The sequence below is a fragment of the Chlamydotis macqueenii genome, chromosome 6, assembly GCF_036417535.1.
Source record: "Chlamydotis macqueenii isolate bChlMac1 chromosome 6, bChlMac1.mat, whole genome shotgun sequence".
NCBI classification, from domain to species: Eukaryota; Metazoa; Chordata; class Aves; order Otidiformes; family Otididae; genus Chlamydotis; species Chlamydotis macqueenii.
The window spans coordinates 27,439,344-27,463,294 of NC_141561.1; the positions used below are offsets into that span (position 1 = coordinate 27,439,344).

The 23,951-nt window shown below is 41.8% G+C and overlaps 1 protein-coding gene across 1 annotated transcript; it reads left to right on the forward strand.

Annotated features, from left to right (window-relative positions):
* Window positions 1-1,521: 1,521 nt before the first annotated feature.
* CD28 (CD28 molecule) lies at window positions 1,522-12,191 on the forward strand. The gene is made up of 4 exons (XM_010123647.2): window positions 1,522-1,631; window positions 7,905-8,258; window positions 8,526-8,644; window positions 11,594-12,191. The coding sequence occupies exons 1-4, from the start codon at window positions 1,577-1,579 to the stop codon at window positions 11,732-11,734; spliced, it is 669 nt and encodes a 222-aa protein (XP_010121949.1). The 5' UTR covers window positions 1,522-1,576; the 3' UTR covers window positions 11,735-12,191.
* Window positions 12,192-23,951: the final 11,760 nt, after the last annotated feature.

Here is a 23,951-nt window from a genome sequence, read left to right on the forward strand (position 1 = left end):
GGGGATTTCTCGGGACTCTTTTAAAGACACCTGGATAATCCTCTGAGAAACCATACTAGATCATATCAGCATTTCTCTAAGACTCAGCTCATAGCTCCTGTCAGTGCTTGGTTTTCTAATGGTAGGCATGAAAAGCTACAATGAAATAGCTGGACTGTTACTTTATTTACATACTGTGATGAATAAAAACCTCAAACCCATAGTCTAGATTCTGGTGCACCCTGAAAATTCATTTACAAAACTCTCATTTACTTCTCTTGAACTGCAATTTCAGAATTTCAGACATTTTGTGATGGGATGAAAACCTTCCTTTTCCTAAATATGTCCAAATCGCATCTTTAGCTCTTTTGGTGCTCTCACAGCTCTAGCTCCACTGAAATTCTAAAGTTAGTCTGGATTTCCATTGCTGTTTCAGCAAACAGGGCCTGTCTGCCAGCGTACAGACAGACTCAACAGACTGAAATCTGAATGGAAAATGGAGAAAGAATAGGAGTGAATGATGCCTTAATTAATGCTACTGCAGAACATCCTCGGGTAATGTTCAGGGTATCGAAGGACAGAAACTTTGAGAGATGGGAGAATAATGAAAAATTAAGAGTGAGGGCATATCAGGGAACATTTTCAGGCTTTTTTTTTTCCCTAGATAAACTTTTATGTGGTTTGTCCTAAGTGCAAGACAGCTTGCTGAAAGCTATAATATCTTCTTCCCCTACCCTCATCATAACTTTGGCAACAGAAGAAGATCATACAAGTGAAGCGACAAAGTCAAGTATCTAAGTGATCGGAAATGAACTGTTTAAATTAGAGTAAGAGCTGCAATTTTGAGAATGAAAGGAGCTATACCCTCAGGAACACAATGATGATTTATACCCTTTTAAAATCCTAGAAAACCAAGAAGTGCGGATGAGCCAAGAGCTATTTTGGGAAAAAAAAATGCCCTTCCTTACTCCAGAGGTCAAAGAGGAAACCATTAGGCAAAACTAAACACATGACTGAAGGACCAAAGGCTCTGGAAAGGGCAATACTGGTACAACTGTTCAACAGCATTGAGAGAAACAATACCTCACAGCTTGGTCTCTAGGGCCACAATGGATAATTTCTTAGTGGCACCTCTTCCCTCTTCTCTATTCCACCAGTCCAGTCCCTGTTTGCAATCAGTGCCTTGGTCTGTCCTCACCATGGGAGAGGCACATGAGGAGCAATAAGGGATGGAAGGGAATAAGTGGGTTCACGGCCACGATGAAGAGAGTGTACACAGCTCCCTCTTGGTTTTTGTTAGTGCTGTTCCTAGAGCAGAGTCTATTCTTCTTCTTTTAGGCGTTACTGAGCTTTGCTGAGGCAATTTCCTAGGGCTAAAGTCATCAAACAATTTAACTTCCTGTTCACGCGTTGCCATTACAGTGGTTTCACTTGGCTGTGTATCATGTGCTCAGGAGGGAGGAGGAGAGAAGTTGTGTGAGCAACCGAGGGTGCAGCCTGGGCCCACGGGTAAGGCAGGCTGGTGGCGCAGGGCCCTGAGAGACGTAGCAGTGCCTGGAGGGGGTGGGGACAAGGCATTGGGCCCACCATTAGCACCATGCTCCTGGGGATCCTCGTGGTGCTCTGCTTCATCCCTACTGCTGATGTAACAGGTAATGACCCCCCCCCCCCCCATTTCAATCCTTTCCACTATTTTTCCTCACTTTGATCATCAGAGGGGAGAAGATCTAGTATAGCTTTGAATTAATTTTGCACAAATTATTTTGTGTTTGGAAGAAAGGGGAAAGAACATACTGCTAAGACTGCACATGGATCAACTTGATATAACGAATAAGCTGTTTTTTTTTTTTCCTGCCACAAGTATCCCTCCAAGATAAGACCCAAGAGCTTTATTTTAATTTGACTTCTCTTTCAATGCATTTGGAAATTGCTGCATGCATAGACAGAAGGGGTTTATTTAACCTTCCCCACAGGCTTTACAAATTTTGCTCACAAGTGCCTTCTCTTGGGTGGCAGGGGTGCTGAGCAGACCTGGTGCCAGTGCTTTTCTTGGGGCAGCCTCTCCACCACCCCCAAGTCTCCTGTGTGAAGCTCCAGATCCCACCATGGCCTGGCATGGTGTGATGGGCTGCAGAACTGAGCCCACCCACATCCTCACAAAATTAGTAAATAAAAGGACCAAAAGCAGAGTTGCTTAGTGAGCTCAAAGATGGAAGGATGGGAACTGCGAAGTTTCTGATTTTTGCATTGTTTAGTACTTTATCAATATTTACTAGATTCTTTCTGAAAAGATCTTCAACAACAAAAAAAATATCTGTTTGTGATTTTGAAATCCTGAATCTTAGTGAATCTTTATGAATCTTCAGTTGTTGTGCCTGAGAGTATTTTGTCTTGGTGTTGTCTGGCTGATGCAGCGTTCGTATGTTCAGAGTTAACATGTCTTTCCAAGAGGTACATCAAAATGCAAAGCAAGGCAAGGGATGATGGCTTTTGCTAGAATAATCTTGAGACAGACAATTTTTCAAACCACTGGCCTGTGAACTGTTGTTGTTGGGTCTTCTCCAAATACCAGTGTTTTGTATTTTACAAGGAAGTTACAGATAGGACAAAAATCTGTTTTCCAGTACAACACTTTTCACATATAGAACGTCTTTAAAGAGTTGCTTTTCCTAAGATGAGAGATACAATTGAATCTACTTTTAACTTATTTCTGCCTTATTTGTCTAGAATTCTTTTCTTCAGTGAAAGCACTGTAATTTGCATGACATCATGATCCACATTTCTTTAAGAGATCATAGGCTTTTTCTTCCTGTCCTTTTCCCATGTTTATAATTCCGTGTTTGCCATATCATAATTATTTCCACAGTGGGCCCCTGGGTTGTCAGAGAAGACACTGATTCCAGGAGGGGATAAGTATCAGCAGTGGGTTAACAGTTTTAAAAACATTTCCATGAGGTGTGCACAGCTTTTAAGCAACTATTTTGAATTGCAACAAAATAAAATATAGTGTATGGTTATCAGACACAGGGGCTATGCCATGACTCTACAGACATTTATACACTTGCTTTGCATGAAGAGCTTGAGTTTCTCCAATAGCTTCACTGAGGTCTTTCAACTGCTTAAAGAGAAGTGCAGGAGGTCAATTGCTTCTCAGGGGTCTCATCTTTTTCCTATATAGTTTCTCCACCTCTTCTCTTCATTTTGATCAAGATGACTGATCCCTAGTACACGGAAAACATTAAGGCAGGTCAAAACCCTGCAGGACTTCCTCAAGCCACAAAGTGTATTATAGGCCTCAGGTATTTTGTTTTGGGGAAGACAACAGAATTTGTCCCATTCTGCTGTTGTTCGACTGTAGAAGTGAGTGCTGCAGGTTGAGTTTAAATAATTGGAAGGGACTTAAAATATCAATTTGTTCATTTCCCTTTTGCAGAAACACTAACATTTATAAAGTTTGTCCTCTGTCTGTTTTGTTGGCTAAATAATTTCATTGCTATGGTCTGTCAGAGAGGCACCTAGATCAAGTTGCCTGTCCCGTGTATTTTGTGACATAAGTAATATAAGCAGGTTCCCACTGCAGCATACCACAAATGGCCTCATCTTTTTACTACCCACAAAAACCTTCTGTCTTATGGTCTCTGGGTGTTAAAATCAACTTCTAACCCACTAAGATTACTAGAATGCAGAAGACGTATGAGGCAAGGTTAGCCAAGATTAGGATGACAGCAATAAATTCTTGTTGTAAAAAAAAAAAAAATCACAAACTGACAAGAAAAACTCCTGTGCTCACACTGGATTTGATTAAAGCAAGAGTGCCACCCGGGCTTTATGTAGTTCCGCGCTTCCTGCAGTGCTTGCATCAAAGTAGGAAAGATTAGCAGAAAGCAAGCCTGTATTGGCCAGAAGGGATACATCCCTCCAGCTGCACATGATGCACACAGCTGGGTGACCTAAAACCAAATTAAAAGAGAAAGACCCTTGTACCTGGAAAGGAAGAGTAAAGGTAATTCAGCAACCGAGCAGCAGCAGTAACAATTGAATAGTTTTGTTTATAACACAGCTGTGTGTCTTTTTGTTTGTGGTAAGGCTTTCAGTGGGCTGTTTCTTCACTGCGCTTACAGAAATCTCAGCTTATCCCAAATTCCTTGCTCTGGCAAATAGCTCCTTGAAGTCAAGTGGCATGGAAAAGAAAGAAAGGAGAGTACAAAATATTTTTAGCAGAATATTTTTTTCCAATAGCTGATGATGATTCATGGAAAGTTCTGGGAAAAAAAAAACCTCCAAGTAGTTATTTTCCATACTTTGTCATCTCCATTTCACTTTCTTGACAAATAAGAAAGAAAGAAAAAAAACTTCAGTTAAGTTTTGCTTGCATCAGGGGTCTACGATTAGAGAATCAATATTATATATGGATGGCATTTTTTTACAATGCAAAAAAACTCACATGTGATTATAAAAAATGTCTATCATGACAAATAAGGTATTAAAAAGCTTCACAAACATTTACAGATCTTACACACCATTGCATATAAATCCTAAGATCCTGAGAAAGCTTGCAGCCTCTGCACACTGACTTAAATTATTTTATATTTTTAGACTTCACAGCTTTTTGAAACTGTGGACAATTATTTTTCATAACTGCCATTTTCTTGGCTGAGTAAGGCCAAGATACAGATATTTATTACTATGCAGCATGACTGAACACAGCTCTGGAAGTGGCAATCATAACCCGATTTAGGGGAAAGCATAGACTAATGGAAACACATACTAAATGTTTCAGAGTTTCACCATTTTAACAAACTCAAAGCGACGCTTACGAGAAAAACTGTCTCTGCGAAGGCAAAAGCAGCCTCAGCCCACATTTCCTCAGACTGGTCCAGATCCTACTAAGAATATAATCAAATCCTATTCAGATCACAAGTGAAGTAAGGGATGTTTGGCCTTACTCTGTTTTCCCCATGAAACTAATACACATTTTAGCATGACTGACTTTCTTCAAGTCAATAAAAATGCAAGGCCAGAGGAGGAGGATGACAGCAGGGCCTAACATGGCTGTGGGGTCACCTGCCCTGCCCCTGCTCGCATTGCAGCCCAGCCAATTCACCTGGTGCTAATTAGTTCCTACAAATGAAAAACAAAATATCTCCTTCAATCAATTTAGATTTCAACTAGTAGAGCCACTTTGTGAAAATGGATTTGGATGATAAGCTGAAATCACATAGGAGCAGTCTTTGTTTAATGATCCACAGACTTCTTCCCAGGGCTCAGCCATCCTGCATCCCAACACCAGCAGCATGGGGCTGGGTAACCAACACAAGGCAAACAGACCAAAATATAAATCCAAGAGGTGGAAACAAGTTGAAGGAACTTATTTTTTTAGGTGGGTGTATCAAAAGAGACTGGTTATCAATTAGCACAGTAAGGGAGGGACATAAATAGTCCTAAGCTGTAGTTAAGTGGTGGAGCTCAAGGCATGAAGCTATGTACTAAAAATCAGGACTCCCAATGAGCTGACAACAGCAAGACGTAGGGGTAAGTGACTGGGGTCTGCAGATGAGTCTAAATAACATTTGAAGGTAGTCCCTCAGTGATGAGACTGTGTATGTTCTTTGTCTTTCCTCTGGCCATAGCGAAAAAACTGATCAGGCTGAGCAATAAACATCCATTAGTTTTCTGTAAGTACTTGCAGTGAAAAACAGGCAAGCATTTTTCTGAAGTGTAACGCTTCTGCAAGTGTCTGTTCCGGGATGCCTATTTCGGTCGTAAACTCTGAGACAAAAAAGGTCTTTTCTGAAGGTGTGTTCAATCCAGGCGGCAATCAGGGTTGTAGTGGTGGGCACTACTGCAGTGCAAATCAGAAGAATAACTCTGCCTCAAGCAAGATGTGTAGAATTCTGCTGAGCTAAACACAGAACAATTCTGCTGCAGACTTACACATTGCCACTTAGGCCAAAGATAAATTTTCTGTCCAACAAAAATATGATCAAATACCTTGTCTAAAGGGGTGGAATCCAAACCTCACCCCTTACTAGAATGCCTTATAAGTCTATGTGAGAGCTTTTGTTGGAAAATGCTGATTCGATGAAACGGAACTGTTTTGCTGAAATGTCTTCATTTCGATGAAAATTCACCACAGGCAGCATCTCGAGTAGAATCCTGCTTTGTCTGTTGTTAATCTGCTGCTCAGTTCCAGGATTCCAGGATCCTGTCTTCCCTTTCTCTTTCTGCTGGAAAACCTGGAAATGCTTGCCTTTCATCAAACCAAAAAGTTTCAGTGTTTGCATTCCCTGCAAACATGATACTTCAGAGCTGTGATGGGCTCTGCTCCACTTCTGACACTATGTTCAACAAAAAGACACAAGAAGAATGGACTGTAATCTTTCTTCACTAAAGACGAGGTGGTAGAGCATTCCCTGTCTCATGTCTTCCTGCTCTCATGAGAAGAAAGGGCTGATAAACAAGACTTTCTGTGAGAAAATGAACAACTTCAGCAGTTTCGGAGGTTGGGCTGGTAAATGGAGAACATGCTAGCTGTGAGTTGTTTTTACTGCCCACACTCTGCCACTAGTCCTGGCCATCGCATACATTTCTTTCTGTTTACTTTACTCCCTCAATCACATTCATCTCAAAGGAGTATCCTACTCAAGAGGTTGGGGTACTCCATCTTCTTGTGCAGGTGTGAACACACTAAATGTAGCCTTTTGGTCCTAAAGACTGCTAAACACGGTAAAATACCTGTTGTTTGGCATTCTGTATCTGGCCTCCTTCCCACTCCATTTCCCTTACTAGCCTTTTTTAAATATCATCACATGGATTAAGTAGAAAGAATATAGGTTTTGCAGCAGATTTTGAGGACAAGAGATACGATTGTCATTCTTACAACCACAGCAATTCTCAGGGGATCTATAAAAGGCTACTAAGACCTCACATGAGTTGAGCTCGCATGAAGACTTACACAGTCATATACACACACAAAAGGGCTGTCCTTAGTTCTGGCAAGTTCCTAGCTTGAAAGCCCTTCCTCTCACAGGTCATATTTGAAAAGTAGTGCCTCATTTGTGCAGGCTGATTTTTCTTGGAAGAAGTTGTCTGTCTGCATAGTCCTTGCAGTGTTTCATTGTTTGGCAGATGGTAGCACGGAGGTCTATGTGTCAGAAAACATTTCCTGTTTACGTATCAATCCAGTCAATTCAAATTGAATTATACCTTTATATGACATGGTTTTTTTGCAGGCCATTCAAGTGCTAAGTGCCAATGTAGTCTCAAATTAGTCAGCTCCTGAGTCCTTTGAGAGATTAGTAATCTACTACAACTGCTAGCTAAAGAAATTATTTATTTTACATTAAAATGATAACGATTCATGCTTTTAGTGCTCTTTGTCCAAGGTCCAAACCCTTGAAATGGCTCAGCAAATTCCACCTGCAAACTCTTCAAGTCTGTCCTTGGATTAAAAAGCAAATATATAAATAATATTCTCTGATCTGACTGCTAAACTAAGCATTTAATTCACAGTCTTTTCACTCCATAATGTCCCCTGGGAATCTGTTTGCTAAGGAAAGGATAGACTAAGCTCACCTTATATATACACACACACACAGAGTAGCCTTCTAAGCCCTGACGCTAAATCTTAATCATATGGATCACTTTCTGTACTAGTGTTCTGATTCTGAACAAAACCACTCTTGACCGCATAGTCTCTCCTAGTGACTATGTCATTATTTGTACAGAGGAGGATTGCTGCAATAAGAGCTCTTATGAGAAACTGCTTCTGCAGCTTGGTGGTTACTTACTCCCTAGTAGGGAGCATCAGCAGGGGAGAGGAGATGCAGGGAAGAGTTACCCAGGAGGATGTGTGGTTCTGAAATCTTGGACTGTATTTTATAAACAAGTGTTTTTCTCACTTTCTCCTCTCCCCTCCCTTCCAGAAAACAAGATTTTAGTGTCTCAGCGACCTTTGCTAATTGTAGCTAACAAAACTGCAACTCTAGTGTGCAACTACACATACAATGGAACAGGGAAGGAATTTCGAGCTTCGCTGTACAAAGGAACAGACAGTGCAGTTGAAGTTTGCTTCATTTCATGGAACACAACCAAAATTAGCGGTAATTCAAATAAAGAATTCAACTGCCAGGGGATTCATGATAAAGACAAAGTCATCTTCAATCTTTGGAATATGAGTGCCAGCCAAACTGACATCTACTTCTGCAAAATTGAGGCCATGTATCCACCCCCATATGTCTACAATGAGAAGAGCAATGGGACTGTCATTCATGTGAAAGGTAAGCTGGGAAATCTCCATGGACCAGTATCCTCCCTGTACACACTCACCACATGATGGCCTGAGGCAGTTTCTTTCCTTAAAAATAAATACATAAATAAATGTTGGGTTGCCTGGTAAAACTACATTCCTGCTCCTGATGTCCTGAAGAGGACATCTTAAAATGATGATTAATGCAAATAGTGCACTGGACAAGGAGTAAATAAGCAGAGATCAAGGTTTTTGCTTTCCTGTACTTAACATTTTTTCTTTGTTTGTTTCCTTAAAGAGACACCCATCCAAACACAAGAGCCTCAGTCTGCAATTCCTTTGTGGATTATGGTGGCAGTGACTGGAGTACTTGCTTTCTACAGTATGCTAATAACCATAGCTTTTATTAACTACTGGGTAAGAAACAACTATTTTCCTTTGCTCTATATGCTCTTTGTCCCTAGTTCATTTCTCAGGCTATACTTGCTATGTTTACCACAAACTCACTGACATCCCTCACTTCAGGATCACAGTGCTTCTTCACCCCAGCTACACACGCACAGCCATGCTATGTCCCAAAAGAACGGAAACACCAGATGCTCTCCAAGTGGGCAGCCAGGCCTCTGCGGTAGAGTCCTAAAGCAAAGAGTAATGCTGTAGTGTTGGCAGTGCCCTGCACACCAGCAGTACTGGGACACTGTCTCTAGCTCTGCCAATTGTCCCTGTCAGGAAAACCTAGTACTACAAGCATTCCTGGCAAAACCATCTGAGACTATATAGACAGAAGGAGCTCACCTACAGTAAAACAATCTTTAGGGAGCCCTCAGTTGGCCCAAGACCATCTTCATCAATATGTCTTGTGCCTATCCAGCAATTCCCTCAAGTACCCACTATTTCTGACAGCCTGACAGCAAGGGAATAGGAGCACTGGGATCTCAGTAGTCCCTTGTCAGCCTCTGTATATTAACCCTAAGAAAGCTAAGACAATCTTATGGCTCATTAATTTTGCTTTCAAATCTCTCTGGAGAGTTGGGTGGCCCAGGTCACATCCAGTTCTGCCTGCTAGAGTAAAGAGAGAGTGAGGAGTGATGTAGAGGCAGCAGGAGGACGTCTTCCTAGGAAAGTCTTAGGATCATGATCTCTCAGAGCTGATTTACACTACTTACTCCATATGGGAAAGACTTGAACAATGACTGTAGAGCCCTCTGTTCCTTGCACTCTTTCTCCTGTATTGTTAAATAGCAATTTTCAACACATTATGAGGTAGCCTGTATAAAGGGTCCAGAGTCTCGGACAAGTTAAATTTTGCATGCATACAGAAAACCTCTCTCACTTCTAGCTGAAGTTTGAGATCTGTTAAGCGTTTCACAAAAATACACTTGCTCAATATATGGCTATTTCTAATGGAAAACAATCACATGGGGCATTGCCATAGGAAAACGCAAAGGCGGGTTAAGTAGTCCTTCTTTGTGCCTTATCATGGAGGCTGACTCCTAGGAGAGCTGAGAAGGTTACAGCAAACAGCTACTGGTGTCACAGTGCTGTGCAACAGTGCCTGTGCCCTGATGAGATACTGTAGCTTCAAATTCATCATTTACAATCTGAACCATTTTCTCTCCACTGTATTAGTTTGGTACCTAATGGCTATGACTTTCCTACTAACATGTCTGCCTCCAGCAAGAGTGACAAAGCTGCATTGCGATGTGTGCTGCTTGCTGCATTAGTTCTTACCTGCTGTTATCACTGCTGGTGGTATTCTCCTGATAATATGTACTCTGAGTGTGGATGTATTTGGAGTGTTGCTGAATGTAAACACAGCTGCCTAGAAGACACTGTGAATTGTAAAAAAAGGTTCTAAAATATGATACTTGACAGCCATGGCAAGCCTGTTTCACTTGAGTTCCTGAAAGCAGCTAGATTTGTGTATTTTCATACAGTTCTGCCTTCCCTGGAGGAAAACTGCTTTCCTCTCCAAAAGTAGCAGTCTGATCTTGGAACAGTTCAGCATTCACTGATGCTAGCAAAATGTCTTTCTCCCATGCAAAATTACCTCTTAGGTGAATTAAAAATCCTATATTATGGAGATTAACACATACAGGTAAAGCTTTTCTATCTAATGATTTACATGTATCAACTGCATTGCATGGCTTAAGCAGTATGTGACTTACATTCAACACCTGGCATAGATATAACATTAATATAAAAAGGCTGAAAATGTTTCATAGTAACTGCCCCACTCTGCATGTACAGCATAATTCAGCCATCAGATTTTGTAATGCAAACCTCCTCTAATTCCACAGCTTCACAAGTATATTGCAGGATATGCAAGTATTTACGTACACAGGAAGGAAATTTCAGTAAAAAGGAGATTGCAAAAAAGGTATGATCGGTATTAAGGAAAAAGCATGGAAGCACTTTACCTAGCCCCTGATCAATAAAGCCTTAAGCTCCGCAAAACCACCAACCTTGTGCACAGCCTGCAGCAGTCAGAGGTTCCAATGCTGCTGTAGCCACAAACTTCCTCTGTGATTATAGGCAAATTATTTCACCTGTCTTCTGCTACTCTTATTTCTGAAAGAGACTATGCCTCCCTTGGCCCACAGGGTAGTTATAAGGCAGGAATTCAACAGTAGAAATGAGATTTTTGAGGCCCAGATAATGAGACAGATAAAAGATTAACATCAGCTCTGATTCTTTTGTCCCTTAAAGGAAGGCTCAGACCAACATATACCTTGAGTGTTCCTGCTGTGAATGGCAGCCAAACCATGACATGCATAGCCGGGGCCGATTTCTCCTGCTCTTATTCTGTGTTAAGCGTTAAGCTAATTTCTTTTTTCCTCCTAATAAATGAGGACAGCTTTCACTGCTCATACTGCATTGCTTCTGCTGAGTCATTCCACAAGGCAGAACTGATGGTGAGAGGCAGCAGCCTGTATCCTTGGTTGGCAGCATTCCTGTACCTGGAGAACTAACACTGTAAATCTCACAGCAGATAAGCGGGAGACTTACTTTCAGGTTGGGCAAATTCCATAGATTATTTTATGAGAATGTGTATTCTAATTCTTCTGTAAATGTATTTAAACCTGAGGCTGCCTTATAAATGTGCTGGCTTCCCTGAACCAGGGCCTAGGGCCAGAACTGTCAGCAGTTAATGTAAGAGTTGGGTGAGATAATTTGTCAATTCAAAGTAGGAAAAATTAATCAAATCCGTGATTTACTTTTCTGAGGTCTTATTAACAGTAAAAAACCCTCTGTTCAAAGGACCCCTGTTCCCTTTGTTCTTCTCCGTTTTTGGGATGCCTACCCCAGGCAGGACAGACTAATTGCAGAAATGTTTTCACACTTCTCTTCCCCCTTCTCCCACAGCAAAAATCCAAAAAGAATATGTATCATCAAAGTGACTACATGAACATGACTCCTCGGCATCCACCATACCAGAAGAACAAGGGTTACCCACCCTATGCGCCAACACGAGACTACACTGCGTATCGGTCCTGGCAGCCTTGATACCCACCAGCAGACCCACCAGTAGGCCTCGTGTGCTTCTAGGCAGTCACTTGCTCTTGGACATGGAAAGACAGCCTCTCATTTTCTCATCATGTTTGTCGTTATTGATCATGGATACCTACACCATAGCAAGTATTGGCTAAACTTTGATATACTAAGAGAAAAAAGAAACAAGCAAACATAAAAAGGCAGGGGGGAAGGGGAAGTGAAAAAAAGGATTGTTCTCCATGGTGGTTGAAAATGAGATACAACGTGTGTTGAGGGTTGTCAGTGGGTAAGACAGAAAGATGGCATGAGACCTCAGAGCTGGTCTCCTCCTTATACTTGTGGTTTTGCTCAGCTTTTGGGAGAACCAGAACTTCTGACCTTTCCCAATAAATGCTGCCTTAGATTTAACCCTTAACTTCCTTTCCTGTATGTCTAGTCCTCAGAAACCCTTGTTGCTATTAAATATGGCAAAATGTAAAAAAAAAAAACCAAAAAACAAACAAACAAACAAACAAAAAACTTCCCTATAAGACCTGGGCACAGTTTGAAGTTCAAAACATATGCTTGAAAGAAAAGGGAAAAAGTCAGCTGTATGGCATCCAAGCTATTAGGCTATGGCACAAATGGGCCACCAGGACAAATCAAGCTGATAGAAAACTACTAAATTTTCAACATGTGAGTCCTTAGGTTGGACATTTTGTAAATGTTCAGAAGGCCATTTGAAGTCATGACCAAGCAACTCCATAGACTGGGAAAGTAATCAACCTGAAGACAAAATCAAGACAAGTGGGAGAAGAAGAAAGACCTGTTGTCATCATGAAGAACCCCATTTCTGTTTGCCTCCTACAGAGAGGGAACACAAAGTCATATGGGAAGCATTAGAAGACACAGAGGTCAGATTCTGAGAAGAGCTTTAGTTTCATTTTTTAATTTTTCTTTGTAACCAAAAGGCATTCTGCTGAGTCCTCCTGAAAATTCATGCACATCTTCTGGCACTTAGGTTGTACTGGAGCTCTTTCAAAAATCTGGGTCCAGTTATGAGCAACTAAAGGTCACTTGAATTTTCTTCCCATAAGCACCCAATTTTGGGGATGTGAGAGGGTCCTTCATTCCCACCATTGTGTATTGGACCAGCAAGTGCTCAGCCACCTGTACAGACTACTCTGGGCATTTTGAGGAACTTTGTGTTGACTGGAGGTTATCTTTCTATTTAAATATGTTCTTCGGGAACGCTCCATGCTGGAGTGGGACAAAGTCTTCAGCAAAACCTGCTTCATTCTTTCAATTAAGCATGTTTACATTAAGAAGACATCCTAAACTGTAATTGGGGTTGTCTTGGCATAAAATCCCTTGTTGTACTGAGGAGATGAGGTTTATTGGGACTACTGAATAAAAAATGAGAAATACATCCATATTTCCACCTTGAAATAAAATTGGGATTTAATTTAATCCAAACTGGGATAAGAAGATTCTTTCTCTCTTTGAGGGGAAATGTCAAAAGTAGAGATGTGGAAGTGTGGCAATAACCTGCTTTGACATCTTAACCCAAGAAAAAGACTTTGGCACTTCCAAATTGGAAGTTTTATTTGAGTTTGCTGACTGGGCCCCAAACCATTCATTCTGAGTCATATTGCTGTGTTTCCAGAGGGTGCTGTGCCACCTCTGGGCAGCAATGAGATGCCTGCTGTCCCCTCAGCTAGGCACAGCTCTGCCAGAGCCAGGCGCAGAGCCTACAATAGCAATTGCAAGCGAGGCTCGAGCGTCTACTGCCATGAGGCAATGCTGTGCATTTGGTATGGGACTGTGGTCTTTGACCCAGCAGGCCCTGAGAGTTTTGCTCTGGGTCAGTTCAGCAAACCCAAAAGCTTATGATTGCGTTGAAGAACTTCAAAACAAAGTTTTAAAATTTATTTTTTTCTCCTTTCCCCTCACCACATGCACATCTCCCCAAGGCTGACATTTTTCTGCATACATTTTTAACTTTCTGTTCCTGAAAAGCCCTTTACTGCACCTTTGTACTGCAGCCAAGGCAGCAAGGAGCACGTGCAGGGGGCAGAGGGGAGGAGGCCAGGCAGGACCCATGGCAGTCCCTGCATGGTCCCGGCTTGGGGATGACTGGGGGGATGCTAACGCCTTGCCACCTCCCTCCTTACTTGGTGGGGAGAAGTGGATGATCCTGTGCCAGGGGCATCCAGCCACTCGCAGTAGAGAGCAGCAGGCTGGGCACCGTCCTCTGTTAGGGTACAGCACTGTCTCGCTGTGCTCCACGCCATCTACCAGTGTTGTCATTGTATAACACAACATTAACAAGTCTCTGATTACATGCACTGTGAAAAATCACATCTTCTAGTGCAAATGTAAGGTGAGATGGCAAATGGGTATCAAATGCATAAGACCGGGTAAGCGTTCTTTGTTTAAACTGCATATATATATTTTTAGATATAGATGTATCTAATGATATCTATATTCCTTAGAGTTTTATTATACTTTTTGAAATCTTCTTTTAAAATTATTAAATAGATACAGTAAATGAAATCCTCAATAAATGCATTGGGCTTGAGGCTAGTCAGAGGAAATTAGTAATTTCTAAAGCAAATGTTGGTATAACGTGCATTCCTTCCCCTAACACTTTTGTAATTTCCATATTTAAAACATACTGATAGCTCCCAGGACATGATACTGGAAAGTAAGTCCTGGAACATCTGGAAGAAGTATTAAATTTGACTGACCAAAAAGAAAGGGAGATACAGGGAAACATCCTAAACATACAATGAAAAAAATGAGGGGAACCAGGACAGGAGAGGCCCCAGCACTGCATTAAAATGCACATTGCCGTTATATTAAAGCACTGTAGGGACACAAATTACAGACTGTTGGAGATGCGATGCCAGTAAATACCTTTTATCCACCTCTGTAAGGGACTAAATGAAAGTGTTTGCAGAGAAGCAAGCCAGTGAAGCCTGGAGTCTGGGTCTGCATATGTGGATTAGCATATATGACAAACAGAGCAATCCTAATTTATTCCATCTGGTTTTAGGCCTTAGCCCTCCCAGGCCCTGCCTTTGGGGTCTATATGCTATACATGAGATGATGTAAAAAGAGACCTCCCTCTGTTGCTGCTCTGAACTCGGAAACTGGCCCTTATGGAAGGGGAGCAAGAGATCAGCAGGGTTTTCTGCCTTGCACGCAGGTCTTAATTCAAATGCAAATGTAATCCTGCCGAACGGTGATTTAATATTTCATCTTCCTTTTTGCCACTTTTGGATCTCAGTCAAAAAACATCTGATCTGCTATCATCATATCTGAACGGCAATCAACATATGATGCAAGGGGTCAACCAAGGGTTGTGCAGCTCCAGCCCCCTGCATGCTGATTCCTGTTCTGCACGTCTCCAGCATAGCACAAAACAGCAGCCTGGCTCTTCTGTGCTTCCAGGAACCAAGCCCCTAGGAGATGAATGCTGAGGAGGTAGCCTGTGTTATCTTGTAATATCTTGGACCTTCATCACTGGGGTTGTCAGGTTTACTAAAGCCAAAAGTCTAGGACATTGCTTCTAGTTTGAAACCCCTGAAGTACAATATCCTCCTCCTGTATTAGATTTTACAAATTACCTCTTCTTTCTTCTGCAGCTATAAACATGAACCCTACATATCTGTCAAACTATATCACATCTTCCTTCTTTACATATCATCTCTTTTACTTCCATTTCAATGCCAGATTCAGCGGTTCAGGAACCCATCCAATTTGTTAATCTCTGACACCATTGTGCAGCCTTCTACATGTACCCCTGACTAGTTATTTGCTTCACAAAGACTGTCTCTTATGCCACATTCCTCTTCAGTTTGGGGAAAGGAGTTGCCATAGGAGATTGGACCTATGTGGTGACTTGATAGGTATTTGTTTTCTTTTGAAGGATTTGGGGTCTTTCATCCCTTTGATTTTTCCCATCATCTTCAGATTTTCAGTCGTGCCCAGCAACCACGTGGGAATCCCACACACCATGTGCTCCCCACAGTGCATTTAATTTCTGTACCTTTCGTTTCCTGTGCATAGCGGGCTTTTGGCTATTGCCCATTTCATTACGCCTGTAGACATGCCCTGACAGCAAAAGCAACTTTGGCTACTGATAGCATGTTCAATACTAATAAATAACATGGTACAAAAAGCTTAAGTTTTAGGAGCAAACAAGCAAAGGCTTCAGTGCTAAAGATCAAATGTTTCCGCTTTCAGCAAGGCTTTTGCTGTGTGACTGGAAAATACTTTATTCAAGATGAATCACAGACCAAGACATAATTTTGTTAGTCACTCACACTAACCAGAAAACAGGTTAGGGTAATGAGTGCATCAGCTTTGTTAAGGTCCAATAAAGAGTGGGAAAGGCTGAAAACAGCACTAGGCAGTAATTTGTAGCCACAGTCAGTGTCTGTAAGTGACTGTGAGAGGGAAACATTACTAGCTGCTTATCTTGATGCAAATGGATTGTTCTTCACAATTAGGTGCTTTTGTTATAGCATCACATTACAGTATGTTACTATTCCAGCCTCAAGGGCATGCAGATAGTCTCATGTGGCAAATTTGGCTGACAAACTATTAGGAGGCTGCCAATTTCATATAAACCCATTTGTAAAGAGATAAAAAGTTGAATGGTCTCAAATTCATGGTGGTTTGGGTTTTTTTGGGTTTTTGTTTTGGGGTTTTTTTTGTGTGTTTGGTTTTGGTTTTTTTTTCACTGCATCTCCAGGATCAAGGCACTGCATTTTTTTTTTCCATTTCTTTGTTAATAAAAACAAAATGTAACTTTATTATCAGGAACCATAAATTTACCAGGTGCACTTCACTTTTGGGGAGCTAGCTCCATCTCATTCATCTGACCATTGAAATGACGAGGAATTTTCAAATGCCGCAGTTTTCCTAGTCATTTTATCATTATGTGCCCACATCATTCCTTTTTCCTCACTATTTTTTTATTCCTTCAAGGGAACTGTTCTGGATCAGGTTGAAGTGTTCTCATGGGCTGGAACAACTCTAGTTTTTCAGTCAGGAAAGATTACTCCCTAACCATCAAAAACAAAGACGCGAGCAATTTGTAACAATACAGTTCTGTGGAAATCAACATAGTGGTTTCAATCTGGTAGGAGGATCAAATGGCCTTTTTATAAAATCCTTTTGCTCTAAAATAAAGAAGCTTAAGAAATTACATACTAAAGTACCTTAAAAGAAAAGAGATCAAGTTGCAAAATTAAGAAATCAAAGGCAGGAAATGCCAGAAGGAAGCTTTCCTAGCCAGCCTCTCTTCTGCCCCCTACTGTGACCGGAGGGGCTCTTTAACTAAATTGCATTTTTTTCCCTGCCTACAAGGACTTCGCCTTCTAATCTGAGCATATGCTACTGGAGATGCTGGTCCACTCCCTTGCAGCAAGCTCAGGGCTGCACCAAGAGGCTCCAGGTACTCCCACAGCAGGCACTCAGCTGGTGACTGGTGCTGCAGGTAGAGTCTGAGTGAGGTCTCAAGCCCCTCATACGAAGGGCAGTAGCAGGACAGAACCATCAATCTGGCTGACTTAGGTAACAGCTAAGTCAATGCCCGACAGCCTTGTCAGCGCCCCATTAAGTTAGATCACTCTGTTGTGAGTCAGAATGAACTAATTTTCCTGCTATGCTTGCTACCTGTGACAACCCTTGGGCTACTTTAATCTTCAAACACCAGCGGTCAAGATGAGAGCTGTTGGTTTTGTTTTTTTTTTTCACTTATGAAAATGATGAAGTAGGCTGCTTGCATTTCTTTCTCGGCTTGTCAGCATTCCCCAGCCAAGTCAAAATGGGCTGCAGAATGGAAATTGTTTCTCTGTTTGCATAGCTCATCAGCTCCTGATGCGCGGGGACAGAGTCTGAAGTCCAGGGCCGAATGTTGCCTTTGGGAGCGTTACCACAGCTAGCTCTTTCTCTCATTAGCAGAATGCTGAAGTAATGCCAATGTTTTTTTTCTTGACAACAACAAAAAAACTACGAGACTATGAAGATATAGAATTGGACAGCAAAGGAATAACCTCTCTCCCTGCTGCACACACACAGAGTTGACACTGATTTTGAGTCCAGCCCTGTGATGGAGCAATCCACCACTAAGGATGGGAGAAGCAAAAGGGGTTAAAGAAGAAACCACACCAAAACCACTTCAGTGAAACTCTGGAACAGTCCCTCAGGGAATGGAAATGAACAAACCAGCTGCAGGATGCACAAAGCAGGCTTCTGCCTCTCCTTGGCCATGTACTAGAAATAACACCTTCTTAGGTCCTTCTTGCCCTAAGAAGTATTTTTTACTGCATAGGCTGCTACGCATCAATGAGAAACTAGCTGCATTGATGGTGAAAGCCAGGTGAGGTCGGGCACACTGTTGAGTCCCAGGAAACCCTTGAGATGAAAGCAGCAAATTATATTCAAAGTGCAATGGCTAAGCAAACCACAGCAGGCTGGAAAGGCAGGATGGATGAATGGTTGACTGCAGGAAAAGTGGAGTTAAGCGACTCCAGGGCTTGTTTCTAGCAGCTAGAGAAAGGCACTAGTTTGCACTGCAGCTCCAGAGAATTTCCTCCAGTAAAAGCAGCTGTTGGAAGGATGAAGGTTCTGTGGTTATTTCCTGACATTTAGGTCAAAATAACCATGCATACGGTTAACCCCAAAAGATTTAAAAAATACCCTTATTTCTGCCTTTTGTCTTTTCTGAACTAAAGGATTACTTACTTACAAATCCCACACTTAACCTGTGGTATAAGGTTTTAAAATCAGAGTATTCCTTTCTTGTTACTCCTTTTCTTAAAAAAAAAAAAAACAAAAAACAAACAACTTTATTAAGGAGTTTCTGTTGTAGTTCTGCAATCTGATTTCAAACCACTGAGGCAGAGAGGCAAAGTGAGGACCAGGGTGTAAGCAGAGGATATACATACTGCAGCTCAGCACTGTGTGGTAATACCCACGCACTGTGAAAGATAGCAGGCACAAAATGAAGTTCAAAGAGTCCATAGGTTACATGAGCCACTTGGTGAAGAAATGTCAGTTAGAAATGAGCAGCAGCAAACAGCTCTGTTTTCCTATTGCTGTGGCTTTGCTTGGTGATGATGACATACAAAGATTAAGTCTAACTGCATGAGCTCCAGTTGTTTATCTCCTTTATTATCATCGCCAGTAAGTGAAGGAGATGTGTGGGTGTCACCTGCAAAAAAAGAAGTTGCATTTCTGAGAGAAAAACATCTGCAGATCAGAGAAGGCAAATTGTCTCTTTTAATTCATGCATATCCAGTTTCCTTCCTGTCACTAATCTGCAGCACTGAATTTAGTCTCCTGGATTTCCTTAGCTTTACTATGCTGAGAGAGAATGCAAGAGAGAGGCAGACATACTTGAGCAATATCAAGTACCCAGGATGACTGCAGATCACTGAGGTCATTTGTAAATCACTAAGATAGCCTGGCTCCCAGGGCATAAAGTTTGATTTTCCCTCCCCTCTTCTCCCATCTGCTAAACTATGGGGATTTGCAACAAGGAAAGCTATCTGCTGTGCAATCAATTTACAGAAGAACATTTTGTTTGGGCTGCTATTTAGGGATGCTAGCAGAAACTGGAAGCCCTGTGTCACCACCGATGGCACAAGTGTTAGCATCTGTGTAGAAGATGTAGAAGATATGGTTCTTATGTGCTTGCATGTTTGTGTCTGTGACAGAGTGAATCTCTGCACACAGTTAAACACCACATGCTGCATACATTGCATAGAAATCATTATTTTAAGTAAGATTTAAAGCAAAGGCATCTCCTACATTGCACCTACTGAGGGATACACTTTGTATGGACATGCAAACCACTGTACAAACACAGATGCAAGCTTCTGTCTTTTCTCCCTGTCATTAGATACGTATGTAAAAATAAAATTAAAAAAAAAAAAAACAGTGAGCATGTCTTGGATTGCACATCAAGCACAGTATGCTCATTGGGTCTAAGATATCTTTAGATTAATGATGTTTAACTTGGCTGTGTGCTGACTTGCCTGGGTCAACGTACCAGTCTCTGAGACATAAGAAGTATCAGAAAAATGAAAAATTATAAATTCACAGTATCTGTATTTTAAAAATAAGACTTTCCTCCAACTCTGAATGTCCTGTAATTTGCTCTAGCCCTAGATTTAAGATATATTCATAAAACTCCCTTTTATCACTAAACCCAGTGAGAACATTGATGACCATCCCTTTCTGACCACAGATCAGGGAGTGGATTCCTTGTGGCTGTGCTACAGCTGTTCTAATCATCAAACAAGAGTGCATATTGCACTCTTCTTGTGCCCCAGTTACAGCCCAAGCAAACCAAGGACCTGATTAATCCTTCTCACCCAAGTGCAAAATAGCAAAATATACCATTCACCTTCCCCACTAAACAGACCTCTTTACAAAAATTAAACTCACTTGCTCTCGATAGCTGCCATAATGAATAGTTGGTCAATAATGATTAATTCCTTGTTCTTGCAAACAACAAGTTCTTGTGTCCGTTTACTAAGGGGAGGAATCCAATTGATGTTAGTATCATTAGTTGTGTGAGGAAGTTGCATATCTGTGCAACTTGCTGTGGGAGTGTCTTCTTCCCTCATGTAAATGCTGGGTTGCAATCTGGGTCAACAAACTAATGTTTAGCACTTTTGATTAGAGAACAGCACATGAAAAATATCAGAACCAAAGACCTGTGTAATCTGAGGCACTGATCAATCCAGTGCTGCCTCTCATTGAATGGCATCAGCACTAGAAGCTGAGTATCATTCTCAGATCGGTTAGGAGTGAGTCCATGCTGTAATCTCTCTAAGTTTAGGATATCAGATGCATATAGACTGCAAAGGCATAGCAAAACACTAAAGGATCCAAGGCAGGGGGAAAATACAGAGAAGCAACAGGTTTAACTTGCTAAAGGCAAACAGTGTTTGTGCTAGGAACAGGAAACCAAGAGACAATGCAAAGGATGTTGTGGATGTTGGAAGGATTTCTGTAGTTACTGTGCATACCTGGGTGACTCATCATCACTGTGAACACTGCCTTGCACTCAAATGTCCCTCTTCTTCCAGCTTGAGACGGGGGGCTCATCCTGCCTGGCCTCTCCAAGCTTCATCTTTGCTAGGTTATCATCTGGAAAGCACTTGGGCTGGCACAATGCTGGGCTAGAAGTTGTACTTGTGACATATACAGAATACTGTACATGTGACATACACAGGAGTGATGTGCCAGTCCCTACTTGAGGAGATAAAAAATGAAAAAAGGAAACAAAGGGGGAAGGAGAGGCATGGTCCTCATGCACACGTATGAAGCTCAGCAGTGGTGAGGGCAGAAAGCACCACTGGGCCATTCTCACCGCTTGTAGCACTACACCATGTATGCGTGTGCATCCTGTGGGGGACTGCTCCACAGGAAGAAGAGGTACTAGTGGCTTGAGCCAGAAAATGTCCAGTCTGGTTCCAGCTGCAGTTTCACTTCTGCATTTCTGCCACAGCTCAGACCTTCCAGCTGGGCTTCCCAGACATAAGCTGCAGAGCACAATGGCTGCTTTTACAGTCCACACATTTCTCCTATCTTCCCTCACCTTGCACCACAGGAAGCTGCCAGTATATGTGTCTGGGTGTCCTGCATGGGTCTGACTGCTTCACAGGAACAAAAGGACCTAATTCCTGTCTGATCACATGTAGACTTTGGGGTTTTTTCGTAACAAGTTTTCCTGTGGTCAGAGTTGCCCATCTGTCATAGAGTTTCCATAACCCAAGATGTCCCCTAGCACTTATGGACAGAGGATTACAACCTTTGGTTACTAGAAGACAGAGTTGGGAAGTATGTTTCCATTTAGAGAGGAGAAAGCATACTTGCTTCTTTGGGAGTGAAGGAGTAAAGGGGCACAGCAGATCTGTATCGGAATTTGTCTGTGACACGAGGCTGAAGCCTCCTGAAGATCATCTGTTCCATTGTTCTTCAGGCAAAGTCAGGAATAGAGGCAAGTGAAAGTGATGTGTCTGGCTTGCGGGCAGTGGGTTCAAACTGTGTAGAAGCAGTGTCATGTTCTAATGACACAGAGAAGCAGAGACAGGTAAGCGTTATCCTCAGTACTGGCTCTGAGCTTTCATTGGCACTATCTTCCTTATTGAGATGGCAAGCATTTTGGGCTATGTTTTACTAATCAGTACATTTTTGTACAGTACCTGGGACCTCAAATCTTGGTGAAGGTCCTCATATTGTAGGACAAATTACAGTGATAACTTTAGAAGGTGTTATATCAGATCCTCCTCCCTTCCTCAGCAAGTGTCAGCACTAAAAGCCATGGAGGGGAAAGTATAAAAACAAACCTGCAAAGTTGCAGAGGCTGGGACAGAAACATAAAAATATTCTTGTTTCCTTCGTTCCACACATTTCACTTCCTTTCTGATGGGCCTCTTATTTACCCCTTGGAACACATCTGTCCATCAGAGCTGTAGTCTTACCAGAGCTTATTTTTCACTTTATCACTTATTTATAGGGCTACACGAGTCATTATCAAAGGGAAGCCAAGAAAGCAGTATCAACAGAGAGCTCTTTAAGTGATATCTCTCATTTCACAACCACAGGTAACCCCCTCACATGGTATTTGAGCACAGCACTGCTCTGAAGCAGTTCCATCGAGGGAGAGAATTGCTGATGCTTGACTCGCAATAAATTTGCAACGTCACAGTACTGAGGGTGATATGAGAAGGAGGAACAGAGTGCATTTCAAGCAGACATAGACAAGCCAGAAGACAAATGAGTGTTTCTCAAAGGGCAGAAGGAGGCTCGCTTATTGTTCCCTAGCCCCACCTCACCCCCTCAAATTAGGACATACTGAAAATGCTTTTCCCCATGGGGAACGTGTATATGGTTGGGAGGGGGTAAACATACACACATACAGTCAGTTCTGTGAGTATATAATGTTTCTTTTACAGTTATGCCAGCATGCTTTTTTATTTCCCCAGCTTTGCTCAGTGTAAGGTCTCCTTGCACAAACTGCTGATTGCCCTGTTCTCTGGTTGGCAAAGCGTGGCCCTTTCTAATGGAAAAAAATATGCCTGAAGAAACTTGCTATTTGAATGCATCAGTCAGCCCTCTTGCAAACTAGATCTTACTAACTCTCTTGCCTCATCCTGGGGGACCCAGAGCTCTTAAGGCTTTTCACATGCATTTTGCATCAGAACATAAACACACAGCCCTATGCTCCATCTGGCAATGGTGTCTTGTTTCCAACAAACCTAGCTGCTCCAGTGGACGATATTAAGTGATGGACTAGCTTGTCCTGAAAGAAATGTGTTTCTATCATCAACTAGCAATCAGTTCATGGCCTTTAACAGGAGCTTTGAGAAATAATCTTTATGATTTCCATTTTCTGCAATTGCAATCATTGTGATCACAAATATGCATTTATATTACAGTAATTATCAAAGATCTACTTTTTCACACTGTACAAGCTGAAAGGTGATATTCCATGCCCTGAAGAGTTTAGAGGGTAAAAACAAAACAAATGAGAGCTGATTGACTGGGAAATAGAATACAAGAAAATGTAAGGAATTGTAATGTGATTGGCATGTGTGGCTGTTTGCTTTTAAATTGGGTCTATAACCAAGGAAAAACAAATTAAAAGAAAGGAATATATATTGTTACTGCTTTTTGGGCCTTTTGGGTGCTTAGTCAAGCACCAGCTTAATGCTTGAGAAGACGAAAACGTTCTACATCTCTCCACTACACAACAGTGAACTGTCAGCCGTCACTGTTTGGAATTTACACTGGTGCAAGAGCATGAAATTTGGAACTGGAGCCTTTGTTTTTGTTTTTGGTTTTTTTTTTTTTTCATAACAGCACATATAACCTGCCATTGCCAGCAATCTGCAGAGGAGTGTCTCCAGTTTCTGGCTAATTGATTGAGTAGTCTCTCTCTTCCCAGGCTACTGACGCTTTCATTAACTTTCTCTCTGCTCCTGTGTATCATTCCTGGAGGGTTTTGGTAGGATGCTTTCAGACACATGAGAGAGAGATTTCTTTGCATTGAAAGGAAGAGCTGATCCCATTTTCCTTTCCTGACAAATTATGGTGCTTTCTCCTGCCAGCAAGTGACTTAAGCAGAAATGGGCTCTGCATTTTATGCCTCACTCTCACCTTGACTGCAGCATTGTATCCACTTCATTCATTAATTGCAACAGTCCTCTTTACTGCAAGC

Bases quoted from the DNA above. Each gene is read 5' to 3' on its own strand.
- CD28 (XM_010123647.2), top strand. From the start codon at position 1,577: ATGCTCCTGGGGATCCTCGTGGTGCTCTGCTTCATCCCTACTGCTGAT. The intron at 1,632-7,904 runs GTAATGACCCCC...CCTCCCTTCCAG, and splicing joins CCCTACTGCTGATGTAACAG to AAAACAAGATTTTAGTGTCT. The intron at 8,259-8,525 runs GTAAGCTGGGAA...GTTTCCTTAAAG, and splicing joins GACTGTCATTCATGTGAAAG to AGACACCCATCCAAACACAA.